Consider the following 25,593-nt stretch of genomic DNA (forward strand, 5'->3'; position numbering starts at 1 on the left):
ACTGTGAAGGTGACAAGCAGCATGGATGAGCAGTGGGGATAAGCAGCAAAAATGGTAGTTGGAAATGTTAATGCAAGAAAAACAGAAAAAGACTTGTATTCAGAAAGCACTTTAGGACATCCCAAAGCACTCTACAGCCAATGAAATACTTTAAGAAGTGCAGCTACTGTCGTAATGTATCAAACACGGCAACCAATTTGCACACAGCAAGCTCCTACAAACAGCAGTGTGATAATCTGTTTTTGTGATGTTAGCCAAGGAATAAATATTGGCCAGAACACTGTGGGTAACTCCCCGCTCTTCTTCTAAATAGTACCTTAGAATCTTTTACATCCGATTGAAAGGGCAGAATAGACCTTTGTTTAACATCTTATCCAAAAGATGGCACCTGAGACAGTGCAGCACTCCCTCAGTATTGCAGTGGAATGTCAGCCTAAAATCTTTGTGCTCATATCCTGGAGCGGGGCTCCACAACCTCCAGGTTCATTGCTGGATGCGCTACCAACTGAACCACAGGAGACACAAAGCCATCGTAAGCAAATACAAATATGTGGTCTTGAGGATAGCGAAAATGTTGGATTTGAAACCTGGGTCAGGGCAAACAGGACAAAAAGGCTGCACATTTTCAGGTCCAGCCTGAGTAAACAGCTGGATATAGGATCATGGGAAGGCAATCTATAGTTTCCGGCAGGAAGTGAATAGGTTAGCAGTAGTTTGCCAATGTTAAATTGGAAAACAAACTGGTTTAACCCTTCTTCTAATGGATAAGTTGCATCCTTTTAAGGGTTGTGACTTGTATGCTGAGAAACAGTGGCATTGTAAATACAAATTCTAACCAATAACCTGCCTGTTCATCGTCCAGCCCATTGCCTTTAAGCTCCCAGAAATAAAAGATGGGGTTGGTAAACATTGATTTAGGATTTTTTCAACAGCTGAAATTGTTACGCATCTGGGGCCCTGTACCAGAGAGACTGAAACCTTGCTTTGTTTAAGATTTAGTTCATATTTGTCATATAAAGAACACAATTAATCAACAACTGTAGATTGGTGTCATAGCAGTTGGTGTCATTTTCAAATAAAACCAAGGTTTTGTAGGAAGAAAACAGTTTCCACATCATTTATCATACTAAGCTCAGTTAAAAACAGCTGATTCTCAACAAGCGACTGACGTTTGTTTGTAGCATTTCAAAAGGGCATTAAATGAACTTGTGTCAAGGTTTTTTCAATGAAGCTGCCAATTCTCATTTCTAAAGGAAATACTCACTACTTTCTTGCAGGCAGCTGTCCTATCCCCTCCAGTTACAGACAATGAACCAGTTCTATCGGCAGCTGTTTTTAGTGGGATGCTCTTTAAAATGGACCCCTGCTAAAGTGTGCTTCTGATTAATTGTTTCCACCTGTGATTAACATCCACTGGGAGTTAATAAAGCTGGGGTTTAAAAAGTAAAACTCAGCAACATTTGGTCTACTTTATTACTGACATTGGCTATAATTAAATGTTGAAAACTTGCTCAGTTTTATCTTGCAATATCTTGGCAATAGCAATGTCTGAACATAAATGGAATTAGTTTAGGTTAAAAACAAGGGTCACACAATAGCAATTTCTGTGCAATTGCTAATCCTGTCATAGGTGGTGAGGTCTTGGGTTGGAAATGCTGTCAATGAAGCTGCATTGCATCCCACTGATAAAACACACGGCAGCCATGGCATACTGCTGGTGGAAAGGGTGGACATTTGGACAAGTGCATAGTTCTCAGGGAGTTTCAAAACTGTACTATAAAATTAATAAATATGGCGGGTTGCTGAAAAAGAGACACATTTTTGTTGAAGCTTTTTGTCTTGCACTCATCAGGATAATCCACAAAAAAATCAATGTCCAGGGAAACAACATATTTATACTGTATGAGAAGAGAGTGCTGATTGGTTGGCAAGTGGAAATTGTACCGTACCTTGCCCATTGCAGACAGCAGAAGGGACATGCTATTTGATACGACCCACCAGTCTTTGGGATATACGGCCGACATATCTGGCATCACACTGACACTGAATTTCATACATCACAGTACTCATTTGTGTGATAGGCAGAACATTTTTTGGTTTGATGGCAGCCTCCTGTTAGTGATGAATGCAGTAGTAACATGAGTGGTATTCATATCAAACAGCATGTTCTTTCCACTGTTCGCAATGGGCAAGGTATGCTCTCTACCCTACCAGCCTGTGCTTGCAAAACTCAAAACACAATGTCCAATATTAAATGTGATTCCACAATTGGACAACAGTTGCTAATCAATCCTCAGTGTGCTAAGAATTAAGCTGATAACTGGTTTAAGATCATCAGTCGGGCTCGCAATGTGGTGCATTTTCATGTACTGGAAGCTGCATCATTACACAGGGCCCTGTTCTTTGCAGACAGGAAGAACATTACACACAATGTGCTACTGTTTCAGCTGAATAAGTGACAGCCATCCGTTGGTTTTTCCCCAGAGCAATGTCCTGATCAGAGTCAAGCTGCCTGGGTTAAATTTCAAATAATGTTTGGCAGTTAACTATCAGTCACCATCAACTGGTGCATTCTCCAGAGAAACGCCTCTACTGATCGGAGTTCACTTGTCAACCAACCAGCACTCTCTTCTCTTACAGTATATGTTGTTTCCCTGACACTGGAATTTTCTTGTAAATTATCCTGATAAGTGCAAGACAAAAAGCTTCAACAAAAACATCTCTTTTTTTCAGCAATACTCAAGCTCTGTAATACCAAACAACTAAATATGGAGGAACCCTGATGAGATCATAAGCCAAGCCAGGAAGTGCAAAAGTGGGAAAATAGAAACTGTTGGAAACATTCGGCAGGTCAGGCAGCTCCTGTGGGAAGAAAAAATTAATTAACATTTCAGGTCAATGGGCTTTCAACAGATGTTGGAGATTAATAGTTTTTAAGCATGTGCAGAGCCAGGAAAAGATCAAAAGGGACTGTGGGGGGCCATGGGGGTGGGGGGAGTGTGTGTGTTGGGAGGAGAGAACAGATTGATTAAATGACAAGTGATTATCGTTCAAGATAAACAAAAAGGCTAATGAGACAACTATAACATCTAAAGATGTGTCCAGGGGAGGTGTAAACTGATGCAGGCAGAGGTGGAAGAAAGCACGGAAAATCTGGCAAACAAAAGATGACTCCTGTGGCCCTGAGTTGTGGAGGTAAAAAGGAAGCTAAGAGCTAGGGGGTGTGAACCTCCTTCTTCTTCACTGGCAGTCCCTTGGGATTGAGGTGACTTGCTTCCACTCTGGTTTGATGGGTTCTGAGATAGCTGATAAGTTCAATGCACAATTTGCAGACTCTGCCACATGCAGGGCAGGTGGTGCTTGAAGGATTGGGTAAATGGGTTGTTTGGAGGTTTGTGCGTTCCTTTCGATGCCTCAACTTCACCTGTGCATGTTCCCGACTTGGTCTCTCGATGTGCTTGGTGCCTTCCCAGATAAGACTTCACCATTTTAGTTGGTCACAAGCCAGGGACTTTCATGAGTTAGCAGGGATGTTTGACCTCTTTATGAATGCTTTGTGGACATTCCTAAAGCGTTTCCATTATCCTCCCGAGAGTCTCCTGTTGAATCTGAGTAGAGCTAGGCATACAAACTACGTGTCCCACCCAGCAGGATTGGTTTTGAGTAATTGGCACCTCAATGATGGACAAGTTGGCTTCAGAAAAGATGCTGCTGTTGGACCACCTCTCTTGCCACCAGATTTGGAGGATCTTGTGAAGGCACCACTGGAACCACCCTACAGGCCGTATAGTAATAGGAAGTCCCACCTCAACCACCAACCCATACCTGCTCCATTTCCAGTGCCTTGGGCGCAGTCATCCTCCTTTACCAGCACCCACTGTTCACATTTCTACCCTCACTCCTTTCTCTCCATTCCCAGAACCATGATAGGGTTCCCCTTGCCTTCACCTTTCATTTAATGGTTAAAATGGCAGAGGATGATTCACCTCCACTCAATGCCACCACCAAACACATCTTCCATCCCTCACTTTCAGAATTCTAGGCAAACTGTTCCCTTTATGACACCATGGGTCCACTCTTTGATCACCAAATCTTCTCCCCTTCCACAGGAGATGTTGCACCTACTCTTTGAATTTCTCTTTTCTCACTGCCCAGGCCCCCAAGGGTGAAAGAGCATTTTATTTGGACTTCTTCCAACCGAGTATACAGTTATCTCTGCTCACAGTACAGTTTCCCCTACATCAGAGTCACCAAACCCATGTTGGATGATCGCTTTACTGAACACCTCCATTCAGTCCGCAAGCATATTGATGGTAGGCTCCTCATTGTTCAAGTATGTCAAAGCTGTAAATGATTCCATCATTTCTGTGGCTTCTCTCATGACTAAAGAGTCCAATGCAGGATCGGCTGGACATTCACAGAATTGACAATTCATATCGTCATTGTTGGTGCTTGGGGGAACTTCTGCAGCTACACCACATTTGGCCTTCCTTTGGGCATGCTGGGAGTTGCGAGTTTGGTGTAGATATTCCTCAAATATACTGTACCAAATTTTCAGTGCTTGCTCCATGTGGGCCAGTCAGCTAATGTGTTTTCCCCAAGAGAGGTGGTCTGCAATGCAGAAGTTTCTAAGGCTCTTTTTTAGGGTGTCCTTATATCGTTTGTACTGACCACCTTGATATCATTTGCTCAAGACAGTTCCCCATGGAAATCTGCTTAGGGATTCCATAAAAATCGATGCATGGTCTGCCCATCAAAGTTGGAAAAAAATTCAGTCCGTAAGCATGACACTGATGATTCGGTGGCAAGCCACTTGAATTCTCCATCCCACTTTGATTCTGATCGCACAGTCCTTGGCCTCCTACACTGTTCCAAGAACCTCAATGCAAGCTAGAGAAACACCACCTCATTTATCTGTTAGGTACTTTACAGAATTACAGCTTGAACATCATGTTTATCAACTTTATACCTTAACCACATAATCCAATTTTCCCTGGACAGCAGGTAGGGTATACTGTAACTCCAATTGATCAAATTACAGAAAGGCACTCATCACTTATATTTCTGGTTATTTTTCTTCTTGCAGCACAGAGCACTCCTCTGTAATATATTGGTCTTGGTTTATTTCCAGCATTGCACATACCTCGTCAGTTGGTGTGAAAGCTTGCCACAGACTGATCGCCTCCCAGCAAGAAAATAAAAGATCTCACCTTCACTCTGAGCTAATCATCTTACATAGAGTTTATAGCACGGAAACAGGCCATTTGACCCAACTGATCTAGAGCAGTGTTTCTATGCTCTACATTACACAAGAGCATAAGAATTAGAAGCAGGAGTATGCCATTTAGCCCCATGAGCCTGCTCCACCATTCAATAAGGTCATGGCTGATCTTAACTCCACTTTCCTGGCTGTCCCCCTATAACCTTCGACTGCCTTGTGGATCAAAAATCTGTCTAACTCAGCCTTGAATGTATTCGGTGATTCCACAAGCTAACGACCCTCAGAGAAGAACACCGTCTCATCTCAGTCTTAAATGGGAGACCCCTAATTTTTAAACTGTGTCCTCTGTTTCTAGATTCCCTCACGAGTGAAAACATCCTCTCAGCATTCACCCTGTCAAGTTCTCATTTTCTACTACAACTAACCTTTTCAGCATTTCCTTTTTCTTCTCCCTGATATATTTATCTAACTTCCCCTTACTCAAAATCAAAATGGTATTATCTGTAGGAAATACAATCTAGTAAATAAAAAAGTAGCATGTTTAGTGTGTCTTATTTATGCTCCCAAGCAAACATAACATGGATCATGGAAACAAATAGAAATCTACTGCCCAAATTCTTGCTTTATCCCTGTGGCAATCAATCTACATGCCCCATTGACTCAGCGGTGGAACACTTAACAGCAATGTATCAAATAATCTTGACCACATTCACAACAGCCCCATCTCACTTAACAAAGTGGCATACCCAGATAGTTTCATGTTAACTTGGCTTCACGGGTAGCAATCCCATCTCCAAGTCAGAAGGCTGTGCTTTAAAGCCTCACTCCAAAAATCGAGCAAGAACTCCACCTTGCTCCCATGTTGGTTTCTCTGTCCTCAGCCTACTACAGTCTTCGAATGTAGCTCAATGTCAGCTTGAGGAACAGCACTTTATCTTTCAATAAAGCACTTTACAGCCTTGTGGACTTCACACTGAGTTCAATAATTTCAGAGCATAATCTCTTGCCCCATTTTGTTTCCGTTCTCATTGCAGATTTCAGCATACTCTCGTTTTTCTTTTGTTTCACTTTTGGATCCAAGTTGTTTATCATTCTGTCATTCACACCACCTCTGGACACATCTTTTGTTCCATTACCACTTCCTTGGGCCTTGAACCACCAACCCTTGTTTTCATTTATTCCCTCTTTCCTCCTACCCTTTGACAGACATTCCTTTTGTCCTTCCACAACTCTTTCTCCAGTACATCGATGATTACTTCGGTGCTACTTCATGCTCTCGTCGGGACTTGGAAAAATTTATTAATTTTGCTTCCAATCTCCACCCCTCCATCATTTTCACGTGGTCCATCTCTGACACTTCCCTTCCCTTCCTTGGCCTCTCTGTCTCAATCTCTGGTGATAGAATGTCCACCAATATCCATTACAAACCCACCGACTCCCACTGCTACCTCGACTACAGCTCCTCACACCCCGCTTCCTGTAAGGACTCCATCCCATTCTCTCAGTTCCTTCGCCTCCGTCGCATCTGTTCCGATGATGCTACCTTCAAAAACAGTTCCTCTGACATGTCCTCCTTCTTCCTTAACCGAGGTTTTCCACCCACGGTCGTTGACAGGGCCCTCAACCGTGTCCGGCCCATCTCCCGCGCATCTGCCCTCACGCCTTCTCCTCCCTCCCAGAAACATGATAGGGTCCCCCTTGTCCTCACTTATCACCCCACCAGCCTCCGCATTCAAAGGATCATCCTCCGCCATTTCCACCAACTCCAGCATGATGCCACCACCAAACACATCTTCCCTTCACCCCCCACCCCCGTCGGCATTCTGTAGGGATCGTTCCCTCCAGGACACCCTGGTCCACTCCTCCATCACCCCCTACTCCTCAACCCCCTCCTATGGCACCACCCCATGCCCACGCAAAAGATGCAACACCTGCCCCTTCACTTCCTCTCTCCTCACTGTCCAAGGGCCCAAACACTCTTTTCAAGTGAAGCAGCATTTCACTTGCATTTCCCCCAACTTAGTCTATAGCATTCGTTGCTCCCAATGTGGTCTTCTCTACATTGGAGAGACCAAACGTAAACTGGGCAACCGCTTTGCAGAACAACTGCAGTCTGTCCGCAAGAATGACCCAAACCTTCCTGTCGCTTGCCATTTTAACACTCCACCCTGCTCTCTTGCCCACATGTCTGTCCTTGGCTTGCTGCATTGTTCCAGTGAAGCTCAACGCAAACTGGAAGAACAACACCTCATCTTCCGACTAGGCACTTTACAGCCTTCCGGACTGAATATTGAATTCAACAACTTTAGGTCTTGAGCTCCCTCCTCCATCCCCACCCCCTTTCTGTTTCCCCCTTCCTTTTGTTTTTTTTCCAATAAATTATATAGATTTTTCTTTTCTCACCTATTTCCATTATTTTAAAATATTTTTAAATCTTTTATGCTCCCCCCACCCCCACTAGAGCCATACCTTGAGTGCCCTACCATCCATTCTTAATTAGCACATTCGTTTAGATAATATCACCAACTTTAACACCTATGTGTTCTTTTGTTCTGTTGTTTGTGACATCTTTTGATGATCTGCTTCCATCACTGCTTGTTTGTCCCTACAACCACACCCCCACTCCACTTCTCTCTCTCTCTCTCCGCGCACACGCACCCCCCCCCACACCCACACACACACACACACACACACACACACATATACACACACACCTTAAACCAGCTTATATTTCAACTCTTTCTTGGACTCACTCAAGTTCTGTCGAAGGGTCATGAGGACTCGAAACGCCAACTCTTTCCTTCTCCGCCGATGCTGCCAGACCTGCTGAGTTTTTCCAGGTAATTCTGTTTTTGTTTTTTATTCCTTTTTGTTCTTTTGCCACCCTTCCCATTTCACTTGTTTAAAACCTATTACATTTCTCACTTTTCCCAGCTCTGATGAAAAGCCATCGATCTGAAACGTTAACTATTTTGCTCTCTCCACAGATGCTGCCTGACCTGCCAAGTATTTTCTGTTTTTATTTCAGATTTCCAGCATCTGTAATACCTTGATTTTCAACATAATTGCAAGTTCAGGCAGATAAAATTAGGAGTTATTGTGCAAGTCCCAGTTAAATAGGGAAAAACAGGAAACCTGATTTTTTCTATCACTTTAGTAAGGTTGATAACTTTATTTTAGTTAAATAAACTGGAAACTGTAAAGGAAATTTAATTGTTTAGGCATAGCATGATAAATTCTACAGCAAAACTTATATTTGATAGTATTCCTTCATTTTGGGGGCATTTAATGTTAATTCTTGGTTTATTGAGGACAGAATGAAAATAAAACTCAAAACATGCAAAATAAAAGCAACTGTGCAACAACTGAAGTAGAAAAATTGAGTTTGAAATAAATCACCCTCAACTAAAACTTGGGTTTCAGGTGGCAGCTTAACTTGGGTTGCAAATCTTTGGAATGCTCTCCCCAGAGTGTTGTGGAAGCTTCATCACTGAATATATTTAAGGTGGGATAGGCAGAGTTTTGGTCTCTTAGGGAATCAAGGAATATGAAGAGCAGACAGAAAAGTAGTGTTGGACTCCAAAATCAGCCATGATCACACTGAATGCTGGAACAAGTTCGATGGGCCAACTGGTCTACTTCTGCTCCAATCTTTTGTTCTCTCTTTTCAAACCAAAAATCAAGTTCCTTACAACAAAAACAAAAAGAAGCAAGTTAAACAATACAAAGACGTATCCCTTCCACTCCTCACTGATGGTTTTGGTTCCAATATCTAATTTTGTCAATCCCACCTTGCTCAAAATGATGCAAAAGATCATTTACTATTGATTAAGAGTCCAAGGGCAAATTTGTCTGCTTTAGGGGAGAGATTGAAAATAAAAAATTGGGTTTGTAGTTCTAGCACTGCATAACTGCTAGAAACCTCAGATTTGAGCTCTGCTCCTTGGGATACCTGGGTATGACTCAGGATCATATTACCACCTTGCAGGTGAGAAAGAAAACAATAAGAATGTCTGTCATGTATATACAGCATATGCTTTACGCACTGCATTTGCATGGACACTGTAATAGCAAGTCCACACCACCACTTTGTTTGATGAAGCAGAACAAAGTTTGGTTCACTTTTCATAAGAGAGGAGGAGGGCAGAAAGATGAAAAAATAATGAAGCCTAAATATTTAATTTCAACAAAGTTGGAACACATCAATTACCATACTTGGAATTCTAACCCAAAATCTTACAATGCCTGAAACTCTTATTCAAATTTTACAAGAAATATAGAAAAATACTGCAATTATTGCAGACAGATGCCCATTATTAACTGGTTTACGCTACAGGTAGATGCCAGTTTTCGTGAGTTTGCTCCAGTGCATAATAGCATCAAATAATAAAGGGTGAGACCAACAAGAGATGTTTATTATTTGCAGGATCATCTTCATTTAAATGATATATAGGGTTGTTTGGGTGAGTAGCAGGAATCATCAATAAATTGCTGTCTCGAATGCAGGCCATTTTCTTTTAAATTCTACCCCCACAGAGAAAAAAAATCAAGCTTTATCCGATTACTTAGAAAGAAAAGCAATGGCTCTGGCTCAACTGAGTAAAGAAGATATTTATCATGTTGATGTTTTCCACCTCTCACCCCATCTTCCCCACCTTACTCTTTTCATCCCTGTAAAGAAGCATAATGATAGACTTGATTTAAAAAACATTTAATTTTAAGGGCTGAAGCAGTCATGACTGAAACAGAACAGAATCACAGAATCCAATATTGAACCTGTGTAAGTGAATGGGCTAAAATCAGGCCCATTGAATCACTGAATAGTTACAGCATAGGAGGTCATTAAGCCTTTCGAGCACATGCCAGTTCTCTGCAAGAGCACTTTAGCTAGTCCCAATCCCTACTCTTTCCCAAAAGCCATTCAATTTTGTTCCCTTCAGGTTCTTAACTAATTTTGAAAGCCACAACTGAATTTGTCTCCATTTGTGGGTTTTTCTTCCTTTCTCTTGTTCTCCCTGACGACAATGATTCACATAAGGGTATGGCTCCACAGGTACCTGAAGACCTTCAAGTTATCTCATAAAAGCGTCAATTCTTCAAGTGCAGGACCAGCAACAAGTCTTATCCGATAATGCAAGGCTTGTCCCAGTCTTCTGTCAATTTGCACAAATTTGCTGTGGGCACTTTGTTGACTTTTTCTCGCCCACTTAGGACCTCTATAATTTTCACAGCTCAGTACCACACTACACAATGCATTTATCTAGTGAGCATTTGGATGAAGTTCAATTTTTTTGTATGGGGTTTCAAAATTCTGAGTCATAAGTAAAGGAAGTGAGATTCCCTTCATAAGTTTGGCAAAGTGTCTTCTACTTCATAGTTTATAAGTGACAACAAAAACATTCAACTTTCACGATAATGTCTGCATAACCTTTTTGAAGAAATGGCAACACAAATGGACTGTCAAAAACTCGAAAATATAGCTTCCAAAATGTCAGATTAACGTAGAAGAGAAAATACTGAATTGTGTGCCCAAAACTGTGTGGTGGAATGACTACTGTTTCTCATTCATATAAATTACTTGGGCTCAGAAACTCAATGCAAAATCATCAAATTTACTGATGATCCCAAAACGGAGAAGCAATGGAAAAATAAATAAATAGGCAGGCCAATGACAGGTGAAAATTTAATGTAGACAAGTCCAAGATACGGCAATAGAAGCAAAAAAAAAACAACACCTGAGACCACTGGGTCTAAGTGTGCACAGCAACAAACAATCGAGCAAATAAAATGTTGAATTAAATAAGCAAAACAGTAGAACACAAGTAAAGAGAGGTCAAGATGAAACGTGCAGTCGCTGGTCAGACCTTGAGTTCTGTTTCAGGTCCAGTCACAAGATATAAAGGAGGCAGGAGGCATCCTGGCACTGCAGACAATGCAGGAAAAAAAACAAGTCCAATCCCCATATTTCAGAGGTCTCAGGATTACCTGGAAAAGAGGCAATCTTACAAGTACATAAGATAACTAAGGGTAAATCTAGATTATTATATTGAAATAAATTGGAAGAGAAGGACAAAAGATGCAGGTTCAAATTAGGACCGACAAGGAACTCACGTAGGGTCACAAACAAAAGGCCAGACTTCCAAGTATAGTGGAGGTGAAAAACTTAGAATAATTCAAGCAGAGATCTTAAATCAAAATATTAAATTCTCGCATGATGTAAACATGTGATTTTGATCCTGCAACCAGAGGCCCTGAACTATTTATACAAATCCACATTTAAAACTATTCGCATTGATGAATGTGCAGTACCAATAGGTTATTGAGCAATCCTGAGACCTCTGAAATATGGGGATTGGACTTGTTTTTTTTCAACATTGTCTACAGTGCCAGAATGCCTCCTGCCTCCTATACATTTCATGACTGGACCCTGAAACAGAACTCAAGATAAGGTCTGACCAGTGACTGCACGTTTCATCATAACCTCTTTTTACTTGTGTTCTATTGTCATTGATCAAGCAGTCAATTTAGGCATGATGGAAGTGTAACTTAAACAAAAAAATGTAGTTCCAAAACTATTACTCAGTCAGTTTGTCTATAGGAAAGGATAGGAAAAAATACATAACATAACAGATTCTTTTTTCCTCAATTTCTAATTGCAACAAAATCTCCCTATATAGTTTTATTTCATCCTTCCATAACCTAATCTACTTTGCATGTACTAAAGCAAATTAATTTTGATTAGTTGGTAATGAAATGCTTTAGCATTAAACCTCACACTTTGTTGCAATATTTAAATTATTGAATAATTCATTTTTAGAACACAAATGGACTTAATTATAAGTAGACGGTTATTGCTTTCCGTTCTGCCAGACGAACCTTTCACACAAATGAACAACATTTTGATAACAAGGACGCAAAGTAAAAGATGAGAACCATTTTTATATTCAACTTAACCACACTACAGAGAAGTGCATCTTTTGTTCTGAAGGACAGTTGCGGTCACATCTGCCCTGCCCTGGAGTGTTATTTTACAGTTACATTCCCTTCACTGTACAGGAGACTCATCTATCCACATGTGCATTTTCTAAATGTTTTAAGGTGGTTTCAGATCATGAAGAATTTTTCCCTCACTGCATCCACCTTGAAAATGACGTGTCTCCTTTTGTTTCAATCAAAGTTAACAACTGAACAATCATTCAGCCTTATAATGAAGAGCAAGAGGACCAGCTGGCATACACAATATAAAGAAAATCATCTAAAACCCCCGAAGGTACAACTGACTTCAAATCAACTAGCACCTTGGTCAAGTACAGAACTTCAATATAATAAACCACTTCTCAATCACCTCTATCATGTGCTGGTCCTCATCTAACAATTTGAGGATGAATTCCCAACAAAGAAGCAAATGCACATTTAAAAATGGCATTTTGGATCAAGTTAAATTCAAAACAAACTAAGAGTGGAAAAAGAGAAGGGGCAGAGCTTTCAGGTTTTGGATTATTCCATTTTGCAGAGGTTAATCAAGCTAAACGTATTCTCATAGAAAACAAATGATACGAATTAGGTCAAAATTACCAAAGTTTAAGTCATTCATCTGAGAACTCTGATTGGTCCAAGACGTTCATTTAATTTTTCGTACATTAATGTTGAACAAATGCTAGTATCCTTCTTAAAGCCAGCTCGACTTCACGCAAAGATCCTTCAAAATCAACTTCGATGGACTGGACACTGCATTCCAGATCCCTCTCCCTGATGGGACGTCTGCCCAAAGATCTGCATTTCAAGAATCGGCCTGTTCAGTCACGTGAAGACCCACAGCAGAAACTCATGGCCCTGAATAGGCACCATCCGCGAATCGAAGAGCGGGCAAAAATAACACAGGCGGAGTAGATTTCTGCAGTAAATATGGACCAAGTTGAAGCAGTCAATAATAAAGAATCAAATTCTGATTCAGTAAGGAAAATAGAAATATCAGTTGACAAAAGCAGGAAGATGAAAATTCAGATTTGGCCATGAAACAGAATTTAATTAATGAGCAGGCTGCATGGGCTGAGCAACCTTTTCAAATTCTTATATGTCAAGGAAATTGTGGGAGGAAGCTTTGTGTTCAAAGTGTTTTCCCTTTATTGTATAAGAGAAAATGACTTCAAATTGCTTTGAATTTTTGTTGACATGGAGACATTTGGGTAGGGTCACTCAAGGCTGATTTGGTGACATCAATTAAAGGGAGCATCCCACAAAGCTTCCATCCTGAAGAATGGTTGCCATAACTTCAACTGGCTTGACTATCCATCCCCAAAAATCATTCTATAGGCTAGAGTTGCAAACTTTTCAATCTCTTCAGTGATTCCAGGGTCAGGGGAATCTCCAATAGTTCTCAGGCTTGCCTGAAGAGGTGGCCCATAGTGGTTACTGTGGAGTTACCCAAGGCCACAGGAAGTGAGTGGGAAAGGTAATGGGCAAGCTTAGGAAACATCAACAGATTATTGTGGGATACTGAGGGACAAGGATTGCAAAACTGAGAGGAAGAAAGGGCATGAAGGACAAGGCTGATGGGGGCCAGCTTGCAATGAACATGGACCGGGGTGTTAAATAGCATACAGAGCAAGGCATGGGCACTTTAACTTCCACCACTGACAGGCCAGCCAACCACCTAAAATGAGAAATGAGGCACACAAAAGAAGATGACACAGAGATAAACACAAAAAAAAGAGACAAAGGCAGTACCTAAATATGTCAGAGACAGGGAAGAGAAAGACTCATCCAACTCACTGACGGGGCACCACCACCTGTAACCACTTCAAGATTTGCATCCATTTGATAAAAGGTATGGATGAATTAGGCAGTATTTGTGACAAATTAGAAATGGGGTGAGAAGCTCAACTAGGGATAAAATGAGTCACTGCGATTGCAAAAATGTTCATTGTCAATAACAAAAGCTTGCATTTATACAGTTCCTTTAACATGGTAAAATATCCAAGGCACTTCACAGGAGCATTATCAAACAGAATGAGACATTGAGCCACATAAGGAAGGATGCATTTAGTGACTAGAGAATGAAGTCTAAGGCAGGGGCCAAAGGCAATGGCTTTACTCTTTCTGGTCCCACAGAAATCTTGCCACTCACTGTAATCACCAGCCTGCAACTGCCTCTGCCACAATACCTTCAGTTCAGCAAATTGCCTATGACCACAGACTACCTTCTGAGAGCATGCCAAGAAGCCACAGGTTGCAACCGAATATGCATGCCGCTGCAATGTGCTGTCCAATCAAAACAAATATCAGGGATATGAGGACATGCAATTTGTGAGGGGAGAAACAGAAAAGTAAGAAAGTTGGGGCAAAAGACATCGTATTATCAAGAGAATTCCCGCATTACATGACCCAAATAAAGCATATGTTGGTGCATTTTACATAAATCATTCATGGGGTAAAGTTCAACTTGCAGTCAGACATTTTGGGAAATTTCAAACTATATTCATGAAAAATGCTTTGCGTAACACGAATAAAAATATTCAAACACGCCACAGTTGCCTATCGTTCTTTGCTTTGAAAAGCTGATATTTGCAACATCTGCACATGCGCAAATATTTCGCAGTCTCTTAGAGAAAATATATTGCCATCCATTTTTGCAGCACAAATACAGAAATGATGTCAAACAGTCATACAATCGAGTTATGACAGTTTTTACCTAATCGCGTTTTAAAACATTTCAATTTCAGAATAGGGTCCTGTCGAGACTTGATATTAGCATTTACCCATTACACAGAGCTCTCCCTGACAAGAGAATAACTCCACTAGTCTTGTTAAATAATTCAGATATTACACTTAATCTCTTTGACTCCGTGAGTTTTGCACAATACTTATTGGGCATCTTCCAAAGCATACCTACTTCCTTTGGTTGTTACATACCACCCAAAGTTGACACTGTTCACACAACTTCAGGTTATAGTCTTTTACCATTATCATATATGCACCTTCCCTTGTTCATATATGCATGCAGACCCACAGTCCCTGCAATCTGGAATAAACATCTGATTGTTTCTCCATAAACTAAAATGCCACACTGGCCAACTGACAAAGAAAAACATCTAGAGCCGATAGATTTAATGCACAGGTTGTGAGCCAGGTAATCAGAGGTGAAATAAACAAATCAGGAGCAAACGAAGCATGTGAATAAATTACAATAGTTCACTTAAATTATAGAATCTGTCACATTAGGCATCTCAAAGCTCTTGGATACATATACAAAGGATATGGATCATAGAAACAGTCATTTGGCCTAATCAGTCAATGTTGTCTTTCCTCATCTAACTTTCTTACCATAACACTCTCTTCCCTCTCCCTCACATGCACTTATACTATTCAAGACAACCACTCCTTGTGGCAGAGTTCCACACACTCACTACTCTCGGAATAAGGAAGTTAATTTTGAATTCTCTGTTTGATTTTTTGATGACTGTCTTTTTTGATGACTTCTAATTTTGCTCTTCCCCACAAATGGTAATATTTGTCCCGTGTCTACTCCATTAAAACGTTCCATAAATGTAAAGACCTCTGTTAGTTCACCATGAAAGCCTTCTCTTTTAAGAGAAAAGAGACCCGTCTTCTCATGATAAGTACAACTCCTTATTTCTGGTATCATCTTTCTAAATTTTTTTTTTAACATCTCCCATACCTCTATCATTTCCAATAACATGGCATTATGAAAATGGAAGCATTGTGCACAGCCCTTCAGGTGTGGTCTAACCAAGGTTTGATACAAATTTAGCATAACTTCTTTACTTCTCAATTCTATCTCTCCAAAAAGAAACCTTAGCACTTTTTTTTGCAATGGCCCTGATAACCTATGTTGGTACTTCTCATGATTTAGCACTCCTACTTTAGACAAATGTCAAAGTTGCAAAGCTTTATGTAAGATTAAATACCACAGAATCTTACAATTAACTCCAGCTGCTTAGCAGTACACTGATAAGGGAACTGATCGAACAACTTCTGGCTTAAGAATTAATAAATTGGACTACAAAATGATACCTGAAAGGTGTTCTCAGAGGCTTATCTGAAATCTTTCATCCATTTTCAAGACAATGTATCTTTGAATGTCATAACCAGGATTTCCTCTTGAGACAGTCATCAGAGCAAAGGACCAGTAAAATAGCACATGAAATAGCCTGTAAAATTGGTAATAGCATAACCCAATGATCCATATTAATTGTTTCCATCATCTAGGTGGGCTGCAAGTCTTATCTTACATGGTGAATATTCCAACAAAGCAGATATGAGTCATCTGCCTTTGCAATGATATCAGGACAAAGGGTCAGCTCAACAAAAGGAAAAGAGGATTTCATTGAGCAAGCATTAATCACTGATGTGGCTCTACTGTTGATACACCAACAGGATCCAATAATGAAATATAATGGAAAATTAAACAAATCTCCCAATAAATTATATTTTTAAATTAGATTGATTGCAAGATCACTCTCTGGATATTATACTGGATATTAACCAATGACTCAATTAGATTTGCATCTATAAATCTCTCTGGTTTCCAGCATTTTAAATTTCAAACAAAAAAACTGACTCAGCTACAAGGGATAGTTGAGAAAGGGAAAAAGCAGTGATCCGAAACAATTCAGTGCCTCAACTACACCAAATAGCTTATAGAAACTGAACTTTTAAAAATAAGTAGTACAATCTACAGGAACTTGTCATAGCTAATAGAATTTAAACCAATTCAAAAGAATGATTAACTAACTTACAATAGCAACAAAAAAGATAAGACATAGAATATTGTATTTACTGTGCTATCAATTATTTTTAATGGGATTTACCCATCCCACTGATAACATTTTTCAACACTACAGTATATCATCAAATCTGCTCATTGACCAATTTTCTCAAGTATCTCAGAGCTGTTAGAAATTCATTCAGTAAAACACTGTGGGATGCAAATTCATGTCAGGATTGATCCACTAAAACTTAGGTGTATGACTATTATGATAAAACTTTCCATATAAAAGCTGGATTATCATTTTCTGAAGAAACTTCTTCTCAATTCAACAGATAGAAATTTATCCAACCAGTGGTGGTGTTTTCTCCCCACAAAAGATGTCAAATCACCCAAGGTTCTTTGATAATAGGAGGTCCCTATAAATAAGATCCAAGTGGGATAATTGTTGTTCAATGTTCACTTATACATTCCTTTATCTCCTGCCCAATTTTCTTACATCTCAAGTTCTCCTGTTCAAACACGGTTCTACAGGCACCAGTCATCTCCCATTACAAGTCCCCATTATTGATGTGCAAGTCCGGGTGCTGAATGTCATTGGATTGGAACCTTGGTGAACTTTCCCCTCCCTATCCCAGGGGTGCTGATGCCAATGGTAATGGCTTAATTGCTAGCTTGGCCGATTTCAACAAACACAGCACACACTTGGGTGGCGAGGGAATGGAAGGCGGATGGAAGCAAAGGAAGAGAGGACTTGGAATCTACTCAGTGTGGCTCAATTATTTGCTGTATAAAATCATGAAGCCAGTGGGGGGTGGGAGCTATGTCAATTTTATTTGAAGTTTTAATTTCTTTTGGTATAAATAGCTCACCCACTTTGCCACAGTGAGCAGTTGGATTAATTTAGCTAGTCCCAAGAAACACAAGTTTGACTACGAGATTAACTTTATTTATTTTGAACAAAGAACACAACCAAAAATCAAGCAAACCAAATTTAACAGTTAAATATTTTATTAAAAACACACACTTAAGTCAACAGCAAATATTATCTCCAAACAGGAACTCAGCACCACGTGGGAAAATGCAAGTGCGCATATGCTGATACAGGAATATGCTCTGCCAACTGGTTTGAAACTAATCTTTAAAAGGCAGGGTTTATTATTTGTAATGGTTATTTTTAAAAACAAATATTAGGACCAGAAACCATCCCAATTTGCATTGTGTTCTGATTTTGAATCTGAATATTTCATAGCTCCATTTCTATTCTAACCCATAAGCAATAGTTCTTGTTTAAAAGGTAATTAAGGACACAAAAAATGGCAATTAGATAAGAAACAGAAATTGCTTTTTTTCCCTCCCCATTCACAAATTCATGTTGATCAAATATTAACTTTAGAAAAAAAATCCACTAAGAACATTAGAAACATAGCATCTTACAAAATCAGAAGAGCTCACTACAATACATCTGGTTAATTCCAAAGCTGCGAAAAGGTCATAAATTTACTCCATCACGCTCTAATCTGCTATATTTGTACCTACTTCCCGCATCAATTTACCACAACTATTGACCTCCACCGTTTTCTCAAACTGTAATTAAATCCAGAAGGAATTGCAGTTATTCGGGGCCTTTCATCAGCTTAGGACTTCCTAAAGCACTCTATACCCAATGTGGTACTTCTGAAGCCAAGTCACTATCATAATGCAAAAAATCGTGGCAGCCAATTTCCATAGAACAAGGTCGTGCTTGCAAACAGCAATATGATAAGCACTAGATAATCATTTTTTTCTTTAGTGATATTGGTTGAGAGGTAAATATTGGCCAGAGCTTCAGTGAGAATTCCCCTGCTCTTACAAGTATTACCATGAGATCTTTTATGTCCATGTGAAAGGGAAGACGGGGATAGGATGAACATTCCTCCTGCAAATGATAGTGCCGCATTCCCTCAGTACAAGATATAATTAAATCTAAATCATATTTTCCCCTTCCCTCATCTGAGTTTGAATCAATGCACCTTTGTCAGACTTCAACGTTATATTAAAATTCTGGTTTAATTTATGTACACCCTTAAGAACCTTGAACACTTTGAATAAGATATCTTTAATGTAAAAAAGAGTGCAGTTTTCATAGCTCTTCACAGCCTCGATCAAGGTATCAAGTTACTTGTATCTTCTCTGATGTCAGGTGCCCCCACCATTGAGTGTTGTACTCAGTATTCCAAGCAGGATCACATCAGTGCTTTGTATACATTCATTATCATGTAACCAATCTGCAGATTAATAGTAGAATATATTTTACACAACAAAACCATGCTTTTCCCCATCTATGGCTGCTCTAAGTAAATGGCCATAAAGTTTCGGACTTTAAAAATGATTAGGACAACTCCCCAGGTAGTCCAGCAAATTTCACCAAGGAAGATCCCAGATTTCATTCTTGGTCGTACTAAATTAGCTGATATTGGGTAAAATGCAAGTAGGAATGTTAAAATTTACCTCATTCCATTGAACTAGAAAAAGGGTAATCGCTGATCATTGATGATGCACGTCATAATGGGAATGTCAAAATCATGAAAAGTTCCTCTCAGTTGTTTAGTGTATCCAAGTATATATGTATAATTACATAATACTAAGTTGCCCCACACACACACACACAAACCGCCCCCCGACCCCCCCCAAAAACCCCAACCCTACACCATCAGCAGAGGCAGAAAAGCAAACATCTACTTAATCTCGTCCCATTCCCCGGCTCTTTCACCAAGGTCTTCATATGTTTCCTTTCTAAACATATATCCAATTCTATTTTGAGACTTACTATTGAATCTGCTTCCAGCACCCTTTCAGGTGATTTCAGATCGTAACAACCTGCATGTAAGAAAAAAACATCTCCCCTGGCATTTTTCCAATTCTGGTTACCGAACCACCTGCAAGTGAAAATAGTTTCTCCTTATCTTCAGTAAAACTCCATAATTTTTAAATGCATGAAGCTAGTCAGATGTGCTTGCTTCATCATTCTACTTTGGAATTCAAGATCATCATGCATTTATAAAGATAAAAACAAAAAAACTACGGATGCTGGAAATCCAAAACAAAAACAAAAACAGAATTACCTGGAAAAACTCAGCAGGTCTGGCAGCATCGGCGGAGAAGAAAAGAGTTGACGTTTTGAGTCCTCATGACCCTTCGACAGAACTGTTCTGTCGAAGGGTCATGAGGACTCGAAACGTCAACTCTTTTCTTCTCCGCCGATGCTGCCAGACCTGCTGAGTTTTTCCAGGTAATTCTGTTTTTGTTTTTGTTATGCATTTATATAGCACTTTTAACACAGTAAAAAGTTCCAAGGCACTTCACAGGACTGTTATTAAATCAACTTCAGCATCAGTGTCAATTATTGGTTGATTCAGGTGATGGGCTTGGTTTGATTAAGGATGGAGAGCACATATAAAGAAAGTCATGTGTGAAGGGGGGACAGTGGGAAAATCGGGGGACCTCCTCATGGGTCTGCTCCTGGGCCTGGCCAAGGCAGCTATTAACAGGTCCAGGCAGCTGACTGTCTGCCTCTCTTCTGAGGTTACATTCGTGCTCGGGTGTCCCTGGAGAGGGAGCATGCAGTGTCCGCTGATCTGCTTAAGGCTTTCCATGACCAGTGGGTGCCATAGGAGCTGCAGTGCATCTTCACCCCTGGGAAGATCATTTTGGTTTGTTTTGATATTACATCTCTTTTTACAGTGCCCCTTTAAAGGACTGTCAATTAGTTAATTGGTTTATTTATTTTATTGTTTTTCATAAAAGTACAAAAAAAGTGATGTGCAGAGGGGTACACAGGCAAATTGGAGGGCCTTCTCATGGGTCTGGCTCCTGGACCAGGCTAAAGTGGCCATTAATAAGTCTGGGCAGTTGACCTGACCTGACCTAACAGTGGGCAGTTGAGGGAGTAGTCCAACCCAACTATCTGCCCCCCTCCGTGGCTACACTTGCGCGCCAGGTGTTCCTGGTGAGGGAGCATGTGCTGTCTACTGGTACACTTGAGGCCTTCCATGACCGTTTGGCCCCACAGGGGCTGAGGTGCATCATCAGCCCCAGAAATAACATTTTAATTTGATTTGCAAAGTTTCCTTTAAAAGTTTTGCCATTTTGATACACTGTCCCTTTAAAGGGTTGTGAATGAATTAATTAGATAATTTGTCCGCTTGTTTATTTTTATTGATACTCAAAAGTAGTATAAAGAAAATAGTGTGCTGAGGTGAGGGCAGGGGTGCAGGAAAATCAGAGGGCCTCCTCATGAATCTGCTCCTGGGCCTAGCCAAAGTAGCATTGACAGTTCCAGGCAGCAGGACTTGGAGGGGGTTGTTAGGCTGTGTGCCTCTCTTCCACAGCTACGTTCATGCCCAGGTGTTCCTGGACAGGGAGCATGTGGTGTCCACCAGTACAGTTGAGGCCTTCTAATAACAGTGGGCACCACAGGGGCTGGAATGCATCATCTCTCCCTACAATAACATTTTAGTTTGTTTTGATCAATTTCCATTGACGTTTTGTTTTTGTTACAGTGCCTCTTTAATGAATAGTTCTTTGGCTTTTCTCAGTTAATTAGTTATTGAGTTATATTTGTTATGCTCAAAAGAGTATTAGGCTTGGCCTAAATAGCCAAGTGGTTATGGTACTAGGTTTGTAACCCCAAGATCAAGAGTTCAAAAGAGTATTAAGAGAGTCAACTGAGATACCATGTAGATAGGTATAGGCAGAAATCTGTAATTCTACATCATGTGAATAAATCTAATCTCAAGGAAAAGATCTGCGTCTTGTTCCATACTTCATCATCTGGCTTGGATCCATTTAACATTGAGTCACTTAAGGAATTATTAGGACAGATAACCAAAAGCTTGGTCAAAGGTTTTAAGGAGTGCCTTAAAGGAGAAGGGAAGTACAAAGGCGGAGAGGTTTAGACAGGGAACTCCAGAGCTCAGGGCGAAGGCAGCTGAAAACACAGCAGCCAACAGTGCAGCGATTAAAATGGATGTGCAAATGGTCAGAATTGGAGGAGGTCTTCTGAGTGACTCTTCTGTTGGGCTGGCTGGGGAAGTTTACAAGGTAAGGAACAGAGGCTATGGGGGGCTTTGTATACAAAGATGAGAATTTTAAAATAAAAGATTTAATCAATTAGGAGCCAACGTAGGTCATCAAGCAGAGGGGTGAGCTCTGATGGGTCAGCCTTAAGAGTATTGGAATAACCAAGTCTATGGATAAAAAAAGGATCGGTGAAGGTTTCAACAGAAAATGAGCTTAGGTAGGGGCAGAGCTGGGGACATTACAGAGGTGGTCTTGGTTATGGTGTGAATATATGATCGGAAGCTCAGTTCAAGGTCAAATGTGACAACAAGCTTGCGGATAGTCTGGTTCAGCATCAAACAGTTGCCAGGGAGAGGGATGGAATCGCTGGCTAAGAAACTGATGCAGTAGGGGGGACCAAAGACAATCATTTTGATTTTCCCTATTTTTAGTTGGAAAAGATATTGGCGTAGCCATCTAAATACTACTGTGCATTTATATGTGAAGATGAAAAAAACAGATGTAATAGAATAAAGAAATGTTACATATGGAAAGGATTATATTTCTTGAATGGTCAACAGTGACCTGCTCACAAAATTAAGTGTGCTTTAGTTTGGTGGGTTTCTTTCACATTTAGCTATCCATCAGTTACATAAGATTGTTTTTACATATTTTAAGCTAAGGCGAAGTGTGCATATTTCCAAATTTAATTTTTTATCAGTAATATCAGCTATATGAATGACTAGTCTATTGTTTAAAATAGGGGGGTGGGGAGGGTGAAATCAAGCAGCTTATGTTTTTAATTAACGTAACCCTCTGTGAAACAGCCTTTCATGTATTATGTACGCTTGTTTGGCTACTGCATTGCATTAGCCAATTTTTGAGGTTGGGAAATTAGGCATTGCGTGGTTGTCAGACAAGGACTGGAACAAAACCAACTGTGATGACCTCCACTGTCCACCAGCTTGGCAACATTTGCTGCTTAGCCTTGCTTATTAAAAAAAAAAGCACTTGGGCAAAAAAATCAGAACCATATTACCCAAAGAGAGGGAAACTTATCATATTAGAGCTTTTTTGATTACTTCCATCTATTCAAATGAGTTAACTAAATAAAATGAAATCTAAATGTATAACTGTTTGATGCATAAATGTCAACAATAGCTATAAGACCTAACTAGCAAGAATATAACTGGCAAACCCTGAATGCAACATGGCAAAGTACAGCACAGAACTGGAGACAATTCAATAACAAACACATAAAAGCTCTGGAAACTACAGAGGTTATTCATTCATTCATCTGCTATGGTTAATATACAATTTTGAAGCAATAAACACAAGTACTTTTACTGGATTCCTTCAAAAAAAAGGCAAACAAGAAATTAACAATTGTTAATTATTTTGAGCACAAGTTGCCCTCCAATATCTCACCAGGTCAGAGATGAATGTTCAAAAATTCTGGACAACAAAGCACTCCCTAGAGTGGCCAGATCAAAAACACAGTAGAGCTACAAAATCAAGCTTGCACCCCACTATGCCGACACCAGCTTATCGTCAAACTTGCTCGACAGCAATAACTAAGAAGTACTTGTGGTTATTTCTGCCACACTCACCAATCTTACCTGCAGTCCTCTACGCCTCAAAATACTTGAATCATCCATGATGTCCGTTCAAATTAAATTTTACTGTGCATTCCAACTGCAGACTTGTGTGAATTGCATTAACACTTAGCCTGTTGTCTCTCACATCAGTAGCAATCATCAAGCAAGTACATTGTCCTGTTTGTCACTTGTCAAAGCAGGCAGAGCCACTATACTTTCCTAAGGACACCAATTTTTTTTTTGAGTTTGTGCAACATAAATCCCTGTCTTTCTGTTTGAAGGCAGTCTGAGCTGCTCAGGGGTTGGTAGTCTATCTGTCACCCATGGAGAGGTTGTTTCCTGTTCTAAGTAGCTGAGACATGTGCGGTTCAGACGACGCAGGAATTCATTCACCTATTCATCACCAGCGTAGCTGCTGGGGCTATTTCAATTCTGCAGCTCCTCTGAACTGGCAGTGTTTATATGAATTGCAGACTCGGCAGAAAGCCAACAGTTCTTCTCGTGTGAGAGTTACAGCCACAATCAGAGCCCACTTCAGCATGAGGTCAAACATTTCTCCTTACATGCCAGCCTAATCTGTCTTTTGAATTTACATCTTCCATCATTACAAAAAATCTTTTCTCTCTCTCCAGTCTCAAAGTCAAGCATAAGGTGAATGCCCAAATGATATTACTAGGATATTTATGAGGCAATCTCACAAAACTCTCTGGAAAACTGCACCATGATTCATAGGAGTAAAATGCAGCACAAATCCAAAGTGAACAAAGTGTTCAATTTATAAATCTTGCTCCGTTACGGCAGGCATTTGTCCGTTTGTTATGTGACAGATCCAGAGCTCAGTAGCACTTCCTCTCCATCTGCTGTTGAAAGCAACTGAATGCAGTCAGCCAGCCAGCGAGGCAGCCAACCAACCACAGACAGGGCAGAGAAATATTTGCATAAATTATACAGTTAGGCATCTCACGCTGCTGAGAAAATCTCCCTCTCCCTTTGGTTCAAAATCACATTCATTCCATACTTATATTGTCACAAGTGTAGTGTAATTTGAAGCTATAACAACAACTTGCTAAATATTTCCCAGAGTTATCATTGTAGCATATCTGAGTAAATAATTATTGTAAATAAAACCCATAAGAAACCCTTTTGAAATAAGTCAAAGTAAACTGCACTTATGTATAATTACTTTTCTGAGGAAACAGCAAATAAAGCCAGTAACCACCTAACGGAGCACCTTTCTTGGTCACCCCGAGTTTCCACTTCCTTTGTCCAAATTGTATTTTAACAAGCTATTTTACTTCAGCTACTTAAACACACAGGAAAGTCCAAAAAGTATTTATTTTGTTCAAGTAACTCTCCCATTTCAGAGGAAGAGAATAATTTATTTTGATGTTTTGGTGACATTGTCTGACCTAGACCTGTTCCATAGTAACGGCTATGGCAGAACCCCCAAAGAGCCAGACCACCTCCTGACCCAATGAAATCATAATGCAGACTTGGCAGGAAGGATTTGCAACAAGCTACCTAGGTGTAAAACTGGTATTGCGGATCAACCACTCATTATAGAAACTGCCTAATTTTCATTCTAAATGATTCTCAGTGATAAACTTAGCGATTATTTCCATTGGCAGTTTCCTGGAACAGAAACAGCAGTTACAAGCCCAGGCAAGACGTTCAAAATCTAGCCCCAGAATTCGTAACCCCACCATAAAACATGGTGACCCACAAACCATACAGTTCCAGAGCTGTGTGCAAGACAAGTTTTAAGTCACTTCGCTGCTTGTTGTCTCCTAAAGTGCTACTCCAGAATGTACGGAGGCATATCCCAATGGCCAATGACTGGACTGGAGTGGCCAAATAGCGAGGCAGAGGTGACTGAAGGGTCCCTATCCCAAAACAAAACCTTTGAACGGTAAACAGTGAATTGCAATACATGAAAAAAGTGACCAGATTATTATTTTCTTTTCTAAAATGGAGAATATTTCAAATGAAATGTATTCCTCAAACAA

General features: G+C 40.1%; 2 protein-coding genes across 4 annotated transcripts in view; one reads left to right on the forward strand and one right to left on the reverse strand.

Moving 5' to 3' along the window:
* The window catches only part of mast2 (microtubule associated serine/threonine kinase 2), a 541,117-nt gene that overhangs the window by 371,387 nt on the left and 144,137 nt on the right, over nucleotides 1–25,593 (reverse strand). The window contains exon 1 of one of the 3 annotated variants that reach the window (XM_041207759.1): nucleotides 23,609–24,372. The exons of the other annotated variants lie outside the window; for them this stretch is intronic. Within the exon in view, the coding sequence (XP_041063693.1) occupies nucleotides 23,609–23,647 (39 nt within the window). The 5' untranslated portion in view covers nucleotides 23,648–24,372. Of the gene's footprint in view, nucleotides 1–23,608; nucleotides 24,373–25,593 lie in introns of those variants that run through there. 3 annotated transcript variants of the gene reach the window in all.
* Nucleotides 21,961–25,593, forward strand: part of LOC121288907 (riboflavin-binding protein-like) — a 201,440-nt gene continuing 197,807 nt past the window's right edge. Inside the window, exon 1 of the mRNA XM_041207762.1 lies at nucleotides 21,961–22,031. The gene's annotated coding sequence lies outside the window, so the exon portion shown is untranslated. The remainder of the gene's footprint in view (nucleotides 22,032–25,593) is intronic.

Source organism: Carcharodon carcharias, chromosome 16 (genome assembly GCF_017639515.1).
Source record: "Carcharodon carcharias isolate sCarCar2 chromosome 16, sCarCar2.pri, whole genome shotgun sequence".
Lineage (NCBI taxonomy): Eukaryota > Metazoa > Chordata > Chondrichthyes > Lamniformes > Lamnidae > Carcharodon > Carcharodon carcharias.